Below are 15,527 nucleotides of genomic sequence, written 5' to 3'. Positions count from 1 at the left end.
ATCTATAAGTGTGGGTCCCCACAGTTTGCTCCATATTATTCACCTCGACCTTCTTACATATCCAGGAAAATTTAATGAGATATATGACAAGCCCCCAAAGAAATGAATAGCAGGTTGTAGACAAAGGTAGGGGTTAAGAAGTGCAAAGAGTGTTTTTTCTTGGGGATTAGAAGTGTTGGCAGAAGGCATAAGACAGGTAAGAAGAGCTGACTGGATTCTAAACTTTAGAAGAAAGAGGAAGTTCTTTAGATAGGAAGGAAGGTAAGGATATACCCTAGATGCTCTGTCCAGAAATAAAAACTGTGCAGTTGGTTTAAATTTCCCCTGTGTGCTATGTCTCTTGGGAGCCCAAGTCTGCTGGTCAGGATACAGGAAGGTGAATACTTCCACCTTCATCATCAGTGTGACATACTCCTGCCAGTGCTAGGTATTAGGTATTAGCTAGCTATTAGGCCTTTGGGCTAATACCTATGTATGTTCCATTTTTTGCATTGTTTGTGAAGACCTTCTGCCCATGGTTCAAGTATAAATCAGCTCTCCTACTGTGTCCTGGGGTTCTTATTCTGAGCTCCAGACACTACCTACATTGTGTGAAGGCTGCCATGATTGTTTCACAAGGATGCCAGGAACTGCCCCCTTACCTCTGAGTGGAGAGCAGTGTACCTTTCTGTTGCATCCTTCAACTTGTCCTTTACTAAGTTTCCAATTTCTGATGGTTCTTTGCCTTCCTTAAAACTGTTTTCCGTGTCCAAGACTTTCTGTCCTGAGATAGTCACAAATCTCAAGTCTCCTTTGTGGGAAATGACATCCTCTGAGAAGCTTCCTTGCCGCTTCAGCAGGGAGGGAAGGGCCTCGGGGCTGCTGCCTCCTTTATGCATGTTCTCCAGCTCTTTCTCAGATCGTTCCAACCAGCTTTCAAACTCTCTATGATCCTGTAGAAATTTCTGCAACTCATCCTGAAGTGTCTGCACCTGCTTCAGTTCTGCCTCTGATTGGGCCAGGGAAGTAGAATATTGCTCCTTTAGCTCTCCCAGCTTTTCTTGCAGCATCTGTTGTTCCTCAGGTGTGAGATTGTGGCCATGCTGATCCAGGAAGGCCTGAGCTGACTGGGTGGCCAGAATGAAATGTTGCTGCTGGGACAGCAATTCTTGGTGACGGGCCTGGTAAAGAAAAAAAAAAATCCCCCCAAACAAAGGACAATCAGTAGGGAATCCACAATAATTTGAGGTATACAAGATTGGACTGCATACTCCATGTGAGGTCTGCTCACATTAAGCCTTGGTCTTTTCACCCACATTGCTGTCAAGCCATACACCTCTCTCAGCTTTGCTGCATCTCACATTTTTCCGTTAACTTCATTTTATTCAGTTCAGCCCCTTGTTTTAGGTATAGCCCTTTAATTTAGATGCTGACTCTTAAATTGTACTTATAATCTTTAAGGACCATCTACATATAAGCTAGAAGTAGGGAGAGGTCTCTCTCTCTACTCAATAGACCACTTTTCCAGCTGCTCAGAAATCATCAATATCAGTCACTCTCTAAATAGTATGCCACATGCCAATCCCCTCTGAAATGACATGTATAGGACTTTATGGTTTTCAAAGAGATTTTACATGTATTATCTCATTTGCTTTGTGGCACAACCTATAATATAGGTAGACAATATAATACCCATATTAAGAATAAGTGAATACCAGCTGGGTGCGGTGGCTCACGCCTGTAATCCCAGAACTTTGGGAGGCCGAGGCAGGCAGATCATCTGAGGTCGGGAGTTCAAGACCAGCCTGACCAAACATGGTGAAACCCCATCTCTACCAAAAATACGTAACTAGCTGGGTGTGGTGGTGCGTGCCTGTAGTCCTAGCTACTCGGGAGGCTGAGGCAGGAGAATCACTTGAACCCAGGAAGCGGAGGTTGCAGTGAGCCAAGATCATGCCATTGCACTCCAGCCTAGGCAACAAGAGCGAAACTCCATCTCAAAAAAAAAAAGAGAGAAAAAAAAAAGGATTAACTGAATACCAAAAAGACATTATATATCTTGACTAAGGTCATGCGGTTTGTTAAGGAACAGAACTGCAACTCAAACCTGACTCTCTTAGCTAAACTAGACAAATGGACAACTAATAATCATCTACATAAGTGGAAGGGTAGCTGCATAAATCATACATACGACAATATAAAAATTGCAAGTTTGGCCAGGCACGGTGGCTCATGCCTGTAATCCTAGAACTTTGGGAGGCCAAGGCGGGTGGATCACGAGGTCAAGAGTTCGAGACCATGCTGGCCAATGTGGTGAAACTCCGTCTCTACTAAAAATACAAAAATTAGCTGGGCATGGTGGCACGTGCCTGTAATCCCAGCTACTTGGGAGGCTGAGGCAGGAGAATTGCTTGAACCTGGGAGGCAGAGGTTGCAGTGAGCCGAGATCGTGCCACTGCACTCCAGCCTGGCAACGGACTGAGACTCTGTCTCAAAAAAAAAAATGCAAGTTCTTAACTGTCACTCATGTGTCCATGAAGACTGTCCCTACTAGGAAAGGCCATGGAAAATTAATTCGATAATTAGAAAGTAAACTGTATTTCTGGGTAATAATAAGTAATTTGTACTTTCTATTTGTATGTACTTTGTCTATGTGCTTATACACAGACCATCTTTCTATTCCAACGGAATATGAGTTCTTTGAGGAGTTGTGAGTTTCTGTTTTGAAACATAAGATGTTCTTCCCGAGTCTAGAAGACAGTGGGAGTTGTCAGTATTCCTGACTACCTATACTGTTTATGCCACTACTTAGAGAAGGACTACTGATCATCGTCTACTTTTAGCCTGTATCAACAGCAACCTGATTGCCTCAGCTTCCCACATCATTTCAAGAAAACTGAGTGACTAGGAGGTTGATGCAGGAGTATCACTGAAGCTAGGATTTTGACACCAGCCTGAGCAACAACATAGCAAGACTGTCTCTTAAAAAAAAAAATGAATGAGGCATGGTGAGTGCACACCTGTAGTCCTAGCTACTTGAGAGGATTACTGGAGCCCAGGACTTGAAGGTTACAGTGAGCTATGATCGTACCACTGCACTTCAGCCTGGGTGGCAAAGTGAGGCCTCATCTCTTTACAAAAGAAAAAACAGTCGGGCGCAGTGGCTCACGCCTCTAATCCCAGCACTTTGGGAGGCCGAGGCGGGTGGATCACGAGGTCAAGAGATCGAGACCATGCTGGCCAACATGGTGAAACTCCGTCTCTACTAAAAATACAAAAATTAGCTGGGCATGGTGGTGTGCGCCTGTAATCCCAGCTACTCGAGAGGCTGAGGCAGGAGAATGGCTTGAACCCGGGAGGCGGAGGTTGCAGTGAGCTGAGATTGTACTACTGTACTCCAGCCTGGTGACAGAGTGAGACTCTGTCTCAAAAAAAAAAAAAAAAAAAAAAAAAAAAGAAAGCTGGAATGACAAATATATCTTGCTCAATTAGACAGTGAAACAGGAGCAGTACTACACTTGTCTGTATATCACTCAGGTGTCCTCCATTCTCACCCTCCAACTCACCTACCCATAAGGAGGTTCCTTCCTGGAAGGGAGATACCACTTGGTTAGGTTGACTGCTGCCAGCAAAAGGTGTCAGAAGCGCCCTATGACAGCAGAACCATTTTTGCTCTGTCCTCTTATAAGACTACCAGGGCTTTGGGGAACACATTATGATGGACCTTCCAAAAGCGTAATGCAAGAGGCAGAAATCCTATTAATATAAAATATGACAATGGTCCACACAGGCCACTCAACACAAGTATTCCAACTAAGCCAATATTCTTTCTACAAAGGTGCCACCACTAAAATATATGATCTATGTGTTGTAAGTGTCCTAAATATGTAATCTTCTTTCAATCATTCAATAGAATGTGCCTGTATACGCCAGTTGATGCCCTTGAAGATAGTTTACTGGGTTGACTCACTGGTTTATTTCTAATTCCTGGCATATGGCAGCTATTCAGTCATTGCTAAATGAATACATAAATGAGTAGCAATAAACAGTAAGAAGTGACTTCTGCTTTTTTGTTTTGTTTTGTTACAGAACAGGAAACCTGTACGAAACAGTGTGTGTTTACAAGCCTAGCATCTAGAGGGCAATATAGACAACAAAACTAATACAGAATGAGAAATGCTACAAAGTGGGAAAGGGTATAAGAGGAGCTTATAGGCTGGGCACCTGTAATCCCAGCACTTTGGGAGGTGAGCAAATCACCTGAGGTCAGGAGTTTGAGACCAGTCTGGCCAACATAGTGATACCCCATCTCTACTAAAAATACAAAACTTAGCTAGGCATGGTGGCACGTGCCTGTAATCCTAGCTACTTGGGAGGCTGATGCATAAGAATCACTTGACTCCAGGGGATGGAGGTTGCGATGAGCCAAGATCGCGCCACTGCACTCCAACCTGGGTAACAGAGTAAGACTCTGTCTTTAAAAAAAAAAAAAAAAAAAAAGAGAGAGAGAGAAAGAAGAGCATATAGGGGGAATATATACCCTAACTTTGGTGAGTGGTGATGAATATGGGCTTCCTAGAGGAAGGGAACTCTAAGCTGAGATCTGAAGAATGAGTAAAAATTAACCAATAGCTGGGCCCCTCCTTACTTTATGCAATGGAGAAGCAAGTAAGTTCTAAGAGCATATAAAGGCCCAGAGGAAAGTAAGAGCACAGTTTAGCCAATAAACTAAAAGGAATCAATATAAGCAGATGCTCAAGTATAAAGGAAGGTGACCGATAAGGCCAAATAAGTAGACTAGATCCCAGTGGGTAGGGGCTGAGAGGAGAGTTAACCATGTAATCTTGAGGGCAACAGGGAATCATAAAAAAGGTTAAGCAAGGATATGGCATTTTAGAACGATTCCTTAGTAGTAAGGACAATGGACTGGAAGGTAAAAACCAAGAGGCAAGAAGACCAGTAGAAGCTACTATAATAATACCAGTGAAAGCAGATAGTGGTTCTAAACTACAATAATATCTCAATGAAGATGAAGAAGTGTAGCTGACTTTGAAAGAAATAAAATTAGCATGAGATCTGATGCTTGATTTGACGTGGGAGAGTGAGAGAGAAAATGGAATCTAGGATGATGTCTAGTTCAGACAATGAAGTGGGAATAAAGGAAAGAGAATGTTTGATTGTGGGAGGAGTATCATAGGAAACAGTAGTTCCATTTTCAGGCTGATGTGCTTGTGGGCTCAAGTTGCAAATAGGCAGACAGATTTATATACTGGTTTGAAGCTCAGGACAGGAATCAGGGCTAGAAGGAAATGCATACACAGAATTCATTAGTGCAAATGGCAATTACAGTGTTGTGAGTAGATGAGACTACCCAAGGAAAGTATGTTCTGAAAGATAAAAAGAGGGCCTAGGATACACCTGGAAGCATCAGTATTTGAAAAGCTGGCCAGGGGAAAGTAAAAAGGTGGTCAGGGCAGAGTAGTAGTATGGAAACCAAGGGACAAAGTATTTCAAGAGGATTGGCCAACAGTGTCAAAGCTGCTGAGACATCAAAGAAGATACAAACTGAGAGGTTCTCACCGGATTTAGGGACAAGGTGATTGTGGTTACTTGCTCAGGGCAGGAGAGATTTCTCTAGCACAGTGAGGATAAGCTAACACCCTTACCTTCATCTTCTCACAGTGCTTGTCCAGTTTCTCTGGGGCTTGATTCACCCCCATGTAACCATCAGTGGTGTCCAAGGTTCCTTTCTCCAAACTAGCTTTCGAGAGCTGCTCCATTCCTGGAAGGTTGGTCAGCAGCTGTCCACCAGATGATCCTACTGAAGTTACCCAATCCAGGAGAGCATCGATTTTCTTCTTGTTCTCTGCCAGTTCCTTTGCTGCTTTACTCTGAAGTCACAGAGGTTGTCTAGTGAGAAGGCTTTACATACCCAATCAACAACCACAGGTTAAGTAATGGGGTAAAGGGGAGGAGATAATTTTATGCTAATTCTAAGACTGGGTATAAACAGTCTTTGCACAAACAAAAGAGAATTCACATCTTTTAAAATCTTTTGAAAAATTATTAAAAATATCTCTACATTTCATTATATCTTACTGCTTAAAAAACAAAAAAAAAAGAGGCAGGACACAGTGGCTCATGCCTGTTATCCCAGCACTTTGGGAGGTCTGGTGGATCACTTGAGGATCAGGAGTTTGAGACCAGACTGGTCAACATGGTGAAACCCCATCTCTACTAAAAATACAAAAAATTATCTGGGTGTGGTGGTGCACACCTGTAGACCCAGCTACTCGGGAGGCTGAGGAACGAGTATCATTTGAACCTGGGAGGTGGAGGATGCAGTGAGCCAAGATTGTGCCACTGCACTCCAGCTTGGGTGACACAGCAATACTCTGTCTCAAAACAAAACAAATCTTAGGATTCAGAAATATTTTATTAAGAGATCATTTAGTCCTGCCACCTGAGCAATGCTTCACAGAATCTTTCAAGGTACACAGAAGTGCTGGACTGGCTTGGTAGGGTAAGAAATAGCACGGTCACATTCAATTACCTGGCTGCTCTTTCCTAAAGGAAAGACAAACTTCTTTCATCCTTTCCTCAACTAAACAGAACATTTAGCTCTTTTCAAATTTTTTCTCTCACCTGAGGCTATAGGGAAACATTTAATTCTTCAACTTGCCTTTGAAATTCTATTTACTGGCTCTACATGTAAAATTAAATAGGTTATGCCAAGTTATATATTTATCTATTTCAAAATTCATCTCCAGGGCTGGGCACGGTGGCTCATGCCTGTAATCCCAGCACTTCGGGAGGCCGAGGCGGGCAGATCACGAGGTCAGGAGATCGAGACCATCCTGGCTAACATGGTAAAACCCCGTCTCTACTAAAAAAAACACAAAATATTAGCCAGGGGAGGTGGCGGGCGCCTGTAGTCCCAGCTACTTGGGAGGCTGAGGCAGGAGAATGGCGTGAACCTGGGAGGCAGAGCTTGCAGTGAGCCGAGATTCTGCCACTGTACTCCAGCCTGGGCGACAGAGCAAGACTCTGTCTCAAAAAAAAAAAAAAAAAAATTCATCTTCAGGTAATTTATTTTTCTTTTCCATGTTCTCTACTTTCCTCATTAGTATCAGCATCCAAGGCTAAACAAAGGATTCAAATTCAATCCGCCAGTGCTGACTGGGGTGCAGAAGACCATTTGAGACTTTGGCTTCTCTGGTTTATCCCAGTGCCACGATTCCCACTGTAACTATAGAGGCAGCTCGGGGACAGCTTTTGGCTCACTAAGACTTCATAGATATTTTTCCCTAGTACTCTTAGATCACCAGTCTAGATTCATATTAAAATACGTCATTTGGCTGGGCACAGTGGCTCACACCTGTAATCCCAGCACTTTGGGAGGCCAAGGCAGGAGAATCACTTGAGGTCAGGAGTTTGAGACCAGCCTGGTCAACATGGTGAAACCCTGTCTCTACTAAAAATACAAAAATTAGCTGGGTGTGGTGGCATGCGCCTGTAGTCCCAGCTACTCATGAGGCTGAGGCACGAGAATCACTTGAACCCAGAAGGCGGAGGTTGCAGTGAGCTAAGATTGTACCACTGTACTCCAGTCTCACAACAGAGCAAAACTCTGTCTCAAAAAAAAAAAAAAAAAAAAAGCCATTTGCTTTTTTCCTACCCATAATAATACCCTTCCTCACTAAGTTCTTTCTGATATTTTTTAATTAGAGGACTGAGTATGCAGATAGCAAGATGTTTTGGGGTTGGGGGAGGAATATGTACTTTTTACCAACTGCACTGACAAACTCCTTTACAAACTCCTCGTGGACGTTTCTTGTAAAAATAAAGATTCTTGTAAAAATACAGACTAGGCAGCCTGGCCAACCTGGTGAAATCCCATCTCTACTAAAAACACAAAAATTAGCTAGGCGTGGTGACGGGCACCTGTAATCCCAGCTACTTGGGAGGCTGAGGCTGAGGCAGGAGAATCACTTGAACCCGGCAGGCAGAGGTTGCAGTAAGCCAAGATCATGCACTCCAGCCTGGGTGACAGAGATTCCGTCTCAAAAAACAAAAACGAGACTAGCTCCTGAAGTAGCCCTTTCTCATGATTCTGTGCATGCTATAAGACTGTTTTCCCCTCATTGTCTTTTGTGTTGGTACCAAAATTCTTTTTTGAAAACTATCAAGTGTCATAGCAGTTTATTACCTTTTCAGTCTCCTGCTGTAAGGCAGAGGTCACTGCTTCCTCCAGCTCCTTCTGGGCCACCCGTGTCTGTTCCCGGAGCGCCTCATATTGCTCCTTAGCCTGATGAAGCTTTTCCCGAAGAGCTGTCAACTCATGTGGGCTCAGCTTGGTCTGATTCTCTTCCATGAACCCCTCAATATCCTTGACAACAGCGGCAAATGAGGTGGCATGATTCTGAATGTCATCCTGTAAATCCTTAACACAAGAAAATAGGAATGGCAGAGCCTTCAACTTTCGTGCTTCTAAGTCCTCTAATGGTATAAAGATGGAATGGCTAGGATGACATATAGTCCTGTATATAGTCCCTGACTACAATTTTTTTCAGGTTTAGGCTTAAATCGATGCAAAGAAATTTTACTTCATTTTCTAAGCAAATATTTAGTGAAGCCAAAAAAGAAGGTTGTCCACAAACATGAGCATGAGAGATTTTTCATTTTGCAATGCATTATCCTCAAAGGGATCATTCTTTCCATAAAGAATTGTTGACAACATGATCTTAGCATAGTCGAGGCCTGATGGGCCTTTATACTCTCTTGGGTATCACTCCTTATCCTTAATGTGGCCTATAGGGTCCTGTGTGATATAAGTCCCACTTACCCCTCCAACTTCAACTTTCCCTAATTTTCCTCTTGTTCTTTGCAGTCCAATTGAACTAGCTTTCTTTCAGTTCTTGAATATGTTGTGCTCAATACCATTCCCACCTCAAGAACAATACATAAGCCTCTGCCTGGTATGTTCTCTTCCTCTTCCTACCTCTTCATGCATTAACCCCTACATATCTTTCATTTCTCAAGTTTAGGTGACAATTCTTCAAGATAATCTTTTCTGAAATTCTACTCTAGATTGGGTCTCTCTGCTATATGTTCCCATATGAGTTTTCCTTCACAGATATAACAGTTAATAATTTTATGTTCATTTTTATAATAATCTGTATAATTTCTGTATGCCCTACTAGACTTGTGTGCTTCACAAGGCCAGGGATGATGTCTGTTTACCATTATTGCTAACCCTTAAGCAATAAATATTTGTCGAAGGAATGAAAACATCGCCAGGCACGGTGGCTCACGCCTGTTATCCTAACATTTTGAGAGGCCAAGGCCAAGGTAGGAGGATTGCTTGAGCCCAGAGTTCGAGACCAGCTTTGGCAACATAGTGATACCCCATCTCTACAAAATAAATAAAAAATTAGGACATAGTGGCTCATGACTTTGTCCCAGCCCCTGGGCAGGCTGAGGTGGGAGGATTGCCTGAGCCCAGGTGGTCGAAGCTGCAGTGAACCAAGATAATGCCACTGTACTCCAGCCTGAGCGATAGAGTGAGACTTTGTGTCAAAACTGACGGATTCACACTGACCTTCAAGTCACTTTGGTTCTTCTGCAAAGCAGAGAGATCCTGCCGGGTGGTTCTGCCTTGGTGGCCTGCCAGTGCTCTTTCTGCCTGTCCTACCCAACTGCAAAGATCCTCCAGTTGCTGGTGACAAGTATTTTGTTGTTTCTGCAGGGTCTAATTAAAATGCAAAGGGGTCAAAAAACATTTACTAATTCACATGTTACAAATACAAGAAACTCCCTGAAATGTAAAACAAGAAGGTTATCCCAAGGATGGAAACGTTGGTGGGAGACTAGAATAGGAAAAGACACAGAAGTCATATTCGGAAAGCTCCCCTCATTTGGACAGTCCATTGATCTGGGTCTATGTATTGGATAACAATCAGGATAATTATGAGAATGCTTCTAGTTCAGGTTTTGGTTTGGGGGCTCCTTCACCAGACTGCTGTTATTATCTTTGGAAATGGAGAAGAAAGAGCCCAGATGCTTGAAATCCACACATGATAATGGTGATGATAATAATTTAGTGGTTCTGATCAATCCCTCCACTAGAACCAGAGACTTGCTACATAATATGCAAAAGTAGAAGAATTGGAGTAGAAAGAAAAATCAAAGACCTGGATAATTCATAAGTTAATTGAGCTTCTTAATAATTGAGCTGACTTTATAAATCAAATATCTCATCAATCCAGAGACTCATTAAATAAAATGATTACATGCCAGGCATGAAGGGCTAGATTTGGCTATTTTGAGAAGGAAAGTGCCCAAGAATAGCAACTGGCTCAGTCCTTTAGGTGTCTACACTAATATCAAAGGAACAGGTCAGGCCCAAGGAGAGAGAGGGAATATGTTTCTGTGCCTGATCCTTTCTCTAGATTTTATCTCAGTTGTATGACACTGAAGCACCTGACTGAGCAATTGAGCATGATGTGTTCTCCTGACCATCCTTCTAAAACCATTTTCCACCAGTTTCTACCTTCTGATGGCGTTTTAGTCACCTGCACTTACAAACAGGTGCCCAACTGGCCCTCTCTCCCCCTCTTTAGGACAAATAGAAGGGCTCTGGAAGAGAACTCCTAAGAGCTCTTCAGCTGTAAAACAGGATCTTCATGGGTTAGGATGGGTGCAGACTGAATCTGAAAAAAGCAAAGCAAACAAGTTAACACAGAGACATACACACACATTCAGGGGAAATATTGAGAGAAGCAGAGCATTTCTGACAATAACAAGGTTAATAAGCATTGTGGAATTAATTACATGCTCAGGGAGAATGTTCACATGCAGTTCTATCACCTGCTGCAGCTCAGGCGTCTACCCTGAATCTGGGCTGGGTCTTGTCTTATGGTGGCTCAGACGAATTTTACTTCATTAATTATCCAAAGGTTATATCATGCTATATAAACTCCCAAATGAGAGCACTGCACATGCTCAGTTTTCGAAGGTAACCTAAGGCTTTCCATTAGTATATCTCAATTTCAATACAGTTGAAAAAATGAGACAGTAAAAGGGGACATATGGCATAAACTACCCTAATTCCCCTAAAGTCTGACTCAAAAGCTCAAGTTTTTGCACAATATTTAATAAAGGAGCCCTTGAGACAAACTTTATGGTGATAATGACAATTCTAATATCATCTTGTTATATGCCAACTTACTATTCAAACAGCAGAAATGGCATGAACATCATTGTAGGTATTCTAAGGTTTTGATGTTATTATTAATGCAATTATGTTGAGCTGAGCTTTGCAAGAAGTGAGTTGTGATGGAAGATGGTAGGATGGTTAGTTTTTTGATTGTTTGTTTCTTTTAGTATCATGCCTGCTTCTACATACTGTTTTCCATGATTGAATAAGCACTGGGCACTACAGTGTGAGGAAAGGTGCAAGAAAATAATATTAATTTTTAAAGAGCCAAAAATTAATACGATTCTAATAAAAATTTCCTTGTCAGCCACTTAAGGATTGTCAGGGAACCTTACTGTAAATCATTTGAAATAGATTAAATAGAATGAAACTGACTTCAGAACGCTTCTCCTCAAGAGCTCAGAGTATCTAGATGTTCTTACGAGCCCTCAAAACAATGCTAAAGGAGAAAGTAAAGTAGGGAAAGGACTAGATACATGATTTTCATTTGAAAGTCACAGACAATGAGATACAGTGAAGAAAAAGTCTCACTAAAAGAAAACACTTGCATATGCATACACATGTCAACACATACATTCTCTCACACATACATAAAACCAAAGACATGGCAAGAAAAACAGCCAGAACAGGTGTCTCCTGGACTAGAACCATACTGGCCTGCATGACATGAAATTTCAAAACTGGTAAACCCAAACTCCTGCAATCATGATGCACAGAGTCTGGCCAGAAAACCCAATGACAGAGGACACCCTCACAGACAAACTGAGCCCAGCTGCTGGTTCAGTCTGACCTTCACCAGGGCCTCCTGCTCCATCTGTTGAAGATGGCCCTGCAAGGCATCCACCTGAGCTGCAGTCTGTTCCAAAATTTCCTGGAAGGACCTCTGCAGTTCATTCAGAAGCCTCAGCATCTGTCGATTCTGCTGAGGGGACAAGTCCTGGGCATGTTCTGAGATAAAGAACTGAACATCAAAAGCAAGAGCATCCAGCTGAGATTTCCTTTCAGCCATGGGCTGTTTCAAATCCTAAGGTAAATGGAAAAAGGAAACAAAAAGCAAAACAAAACCATGATACTTCCATTTCTCAGTCCATGAAGAAAACTAACAGAATCAGAGAGGCTAATTTCCCGTACTCTCATAACTGGCACTAATGATTCTAGGGCCAAACTAGAATTAAAGTCTCTCTTGGCTGGGCACGGTGGCTCATGCCTGTAATCCCAGCACTTTGGGAGGCCAAGGTGGGCAGATCACAAGGTCAGGAGATCGAGACCATCCTGGCTAACACGGTGAAACTCCTTCTCTACTAGAAGTACAAAAAATTAGCTGGGCGTGGTGGTGGGCGCCTGTAGTCCCAGCTACTTGGGAGGCTGAGGCAGGAAAATGGCGTGAACCCGGGAGGCGGAGTGTGCAGTAAGCCGAGATTGCGTCACTGCACTCCAGCCTGGGCGACAGAGCGAAACTCCATCTCAAAAAAATAATAATAATAATAAATAAATAAATAAATTCACAGATATTTTGGATTAGCAATAGTATAATTATGCAAGCATAAATAATAGGGCTGCTTACTGCATTTGGAAATCAAGGTAGGTCCAATAAAGGAAACTTAATTCTAATTTATGAGGAGTTTGGAGAGACCGAAAGTGAGAGAGACTTTTTTTTTTTTTTGAGATGGAGTCTTGCTCCGTTGCCCAGGCTGGAGTGCAGTGGTACAATCTCGGCTCATTGCAACCTCTACCTCACTGGTTCAAGCAATTCTTGTGCCTCTACCTTCTGAGTAGCTGGGCCTACAGGTGCATACCACCATGCCTGGCTAATTTTTTGTACTTTTAGTAGAGATAGGGTTTTGCCATGTTGGCCAGGCTTGTCTTGAACTCCTGGCCTCAAGTGATCCGCCCTCCTTGGCCTCCCAAAGTGCTGAGATTACAGGCGTGAGTCACCGCGCCTGGCCATAAATTTTTTCAAAAAGTTTTGGAAAATATAACATGAATTTCTGATCTGAGATATACCTAATTGTTCTTTCTTAGGTTCAAATATCTATTTGTATCCATCCAGCAATGAGTTACTGGTAGGCCAGTACTGAGAAAATACATAATTTGTTTGTGATTTGCTAAAATTTTTGTTTTTTGAGATAGGATCTTGCTGTCACCCAGGTTGGAGTGCAGTGACGCATACAAAGCTCACTGCAGCCTGGACCTCCCGGGCTCAAGCAATCCTCTCACCTCAGCCTTCTAAGTAGCTGGGACCAAAGGTGTGTACCACCATGCCTAGCTAATTTTTAAAATTATCTGTAGACACGGTGTCTCACTACATTGCCCAGGCTGGTCTCGAACTGCTGGGCTCAAGCGATCCTTCCACTCAGCCTCCCAAAGTGCTGGGATTACAGGCATGAGCCACTGCACCCAGCCTAAATTTTAATTTTTTGGGTAAATGACGCTGTTTATACTATTTTTAAAACTGTGAAAGATTACACTCAGACTTTCTTGTGTTATAGTTATATTTTTCCCTTAAAGTAGTAAAAACTATCCAAACACTAAAATCATCTGTTTTCAGACTATTAAAAGCAAGTAATCTTCCTACAAACATTCGGTGATTATCAGTTATGTTATACTGGATCTCCATCACTTTGAAACTGACAGTATATCAATTGAGAGTAGTCAATCCTGCAAAGTAGGCAGAAAGGGCTTCTTGAATATTTATCATAATGTTACAGTAGGTAGTTAGGCAGACATGAGCAGGGCATGAGAGGCCCTGCCCACCTCCACATTACCTGATGGTCACCTCCAAGAATGTCAGGTGACCATCAGGTGATGGTCAGGCGGTTGTTCAACCATCTCTCTAAAATAATAATTGGTTGTAGTCGGCAACAGAGAAAGGCATGCTTTTAATAGATAGAAAACACGTAAAGCTGGTGATTAGCAGCTTACTGATAAGATCTCAAGAGCTGGGCAAGTGGGCTCAAGCATGCACACTAAGAGGCAAAGTGGCGGTGTTTAAATCGGTATATGAACTTCTCCTAGGAACGCTCGACTGGTAAGGGAAAAACGCCTCAAGTGAGCACGTATACAACTTCAGTAAACACACTGCGCATCCGACCCCTCCCAAGTGCTGGCAGGTCACTGCACATGCAGACAGCCCACCCCAAGGGAAGAACCAGGGGAGGAAAAACATAACCCCTTGAAGCATGCCAACATATAAAACACAAGTCAAAGGACAGACAGCACACTAGGATCTCTCAAGTTGCCCGTTTGGCTCTCTTCCAAGTGTGCTTTACTTCCTTTCATTCCTGCTCTAAACTTTTTTTTTTTTTAAGACTTGGTCGCACTCTGTCATCCAGGCTGGAGTCCAGTGGCATGATCTCAGCTCACTGCAATCTCCACCTCCTGGGTTCAAGCGATTCTCCTGCCTCAGCCTCCCAAGTAACTGGGATTACAGGCACCTGCCACCATGTCCAGTTAATTTTGTATTTTGTTTTCAGTAGAGACGGGGTTTCACCATGTTGGCCAGGCTGCTCTTGAAATCCTGAACTTCAGGTGATCCTCCCGCCTTGGCCTCTCAAAGTGTTAGGATTATAGGCATGAGCCACCATGCTCAGCCCTAAAACTTTCTTTTTTCTTTTTTTGAGATGGAATTTTTTTTTGAGATGGAACTGCCCTCTTGTTGCCCAGCTTGGAGTGCAATTGTGCAATCTCAGCTCACCACAACCTCTGCCTCCCGGGTTCAAGAGATTCTCCTGCCTCGGCCTCACGAGTAGCTGAGATAACAGGCATGTGCCACCACGCCCGGCTAATTTTTTTTTTTTTTTTTTTTTGAGACGGAGACTTGCTCTGTCACCCAGGCTGGAGTGCAGTGGCACAATCTCGGCTCACTGCAAGCTCCACCTCCTGGGTTCACGCCATTCTCCTGCCTCAGCCTCCCGAGTAGCTGGGACTACAGGCGCCTGCAGCTGGGACTACAGGCGCCTGCCAACACACCCGGCTAATTTTTTGTATTTTTAGTAGAGAAGGGGTTTCACCGTGTTAGCCAGGATGGTCTCGATTTCCTGACCTCGTGATCTGCCTGCCTTGGCCTCCCAAAGTGCTGGGATTACAGGCGTGAGCCACCGTGCCCAGCCCTAAAACTTTTAAATAAACTTTCACTCCTGCTCTAAAACTTGCCTCAGTCTCTCCCTCTGCCTTATGCCCCTTGGTCAAATTCTTTCGCGTGAGGAGGCAAGAACCGAGCTGTTGCAGACTCACATGGATTTGCCGCTGCTAACAATAACACAAAGCTTCCTTCCTCTGTGAACATAATAATTTAGGAAACTATCACTGGGAAAACAAGGCTCAGACTGTT

At 43.1% G+C, this 15,527-nt stretch overlaps 2 protein-coding genes across 26 annotated transcripts in view; one reads left to right on the top strand and one right to left on the bottom strand.

Annotated features, from left to right (window-relative positions):
* MYCBP (MYC binding protein) overlaps positions 1-15,527 on the top strand; it is a 657,065-nt gene that overhangs the window by 141,675 nt on the left and 499,863 nt on the right. The gene's annotated exons all lie outside the window — the stretch shown is intronic.
* MACF1 (microtubule actin crosslinking factor 1) overlaps positions 1-15,527 on the bottom strand; it is a 387,658-nt gene that overhangs the window by 130,298 nt on the left and 241,833 nt on the right. For 20 of the 25 annotated variants that reach the window (XM_050797094.1, XM_050797116.1, XM_050797098.1 and 17 more), the window contains 5 exons: positions 11,988-12,221; positions 9,581-9,730; positions 8,189-8,422; positions 5,646-5,870; positions 642-1,160 (listed from right to left, as the gene is read on the bottom strand). In XM_050797094.1, coding sequence (XP_050653051.1) covers positions 642-1,160; positions 5,646-5,870; positions 8,189-8,422; positions 9,581-9,730; positions 11,988-12,221 — 1,362 coding nt within the window. The remainder of the gene's footprint in view (positions 1-641; positions 1,161-5,645; positions 5,871-8,188; positions 8,423-9,580; positions 9,731-11,987; positions 12,222-15,527) is intronic. The other 5 variants (XM_050797167.1, XM_050797175.1, XM_050797146.1 and 2 more) reach the window with 1 other exon arrangement.

This window comes from Macaca thibetana, chromosome 1 (assembly GCF_024542745.1).
Source record: "Macaca thibetana thibetana isolate TM-01 chromosome 1, ASM2454274v1, whole genome shotgun sequence".
Classification (NCBI taxonomy): domain Eukaryota; kingdom Metazoa; phylum Chordata; class Mammalia; order Primates; family Cercopithecidae; genus Macaca; species Macaca thibetana.
The sequence above is the reverse complement of the archived record's forward strand: the minus strand, read 5'-3'. Positions and strand labels throughout refer to the sequence as shown.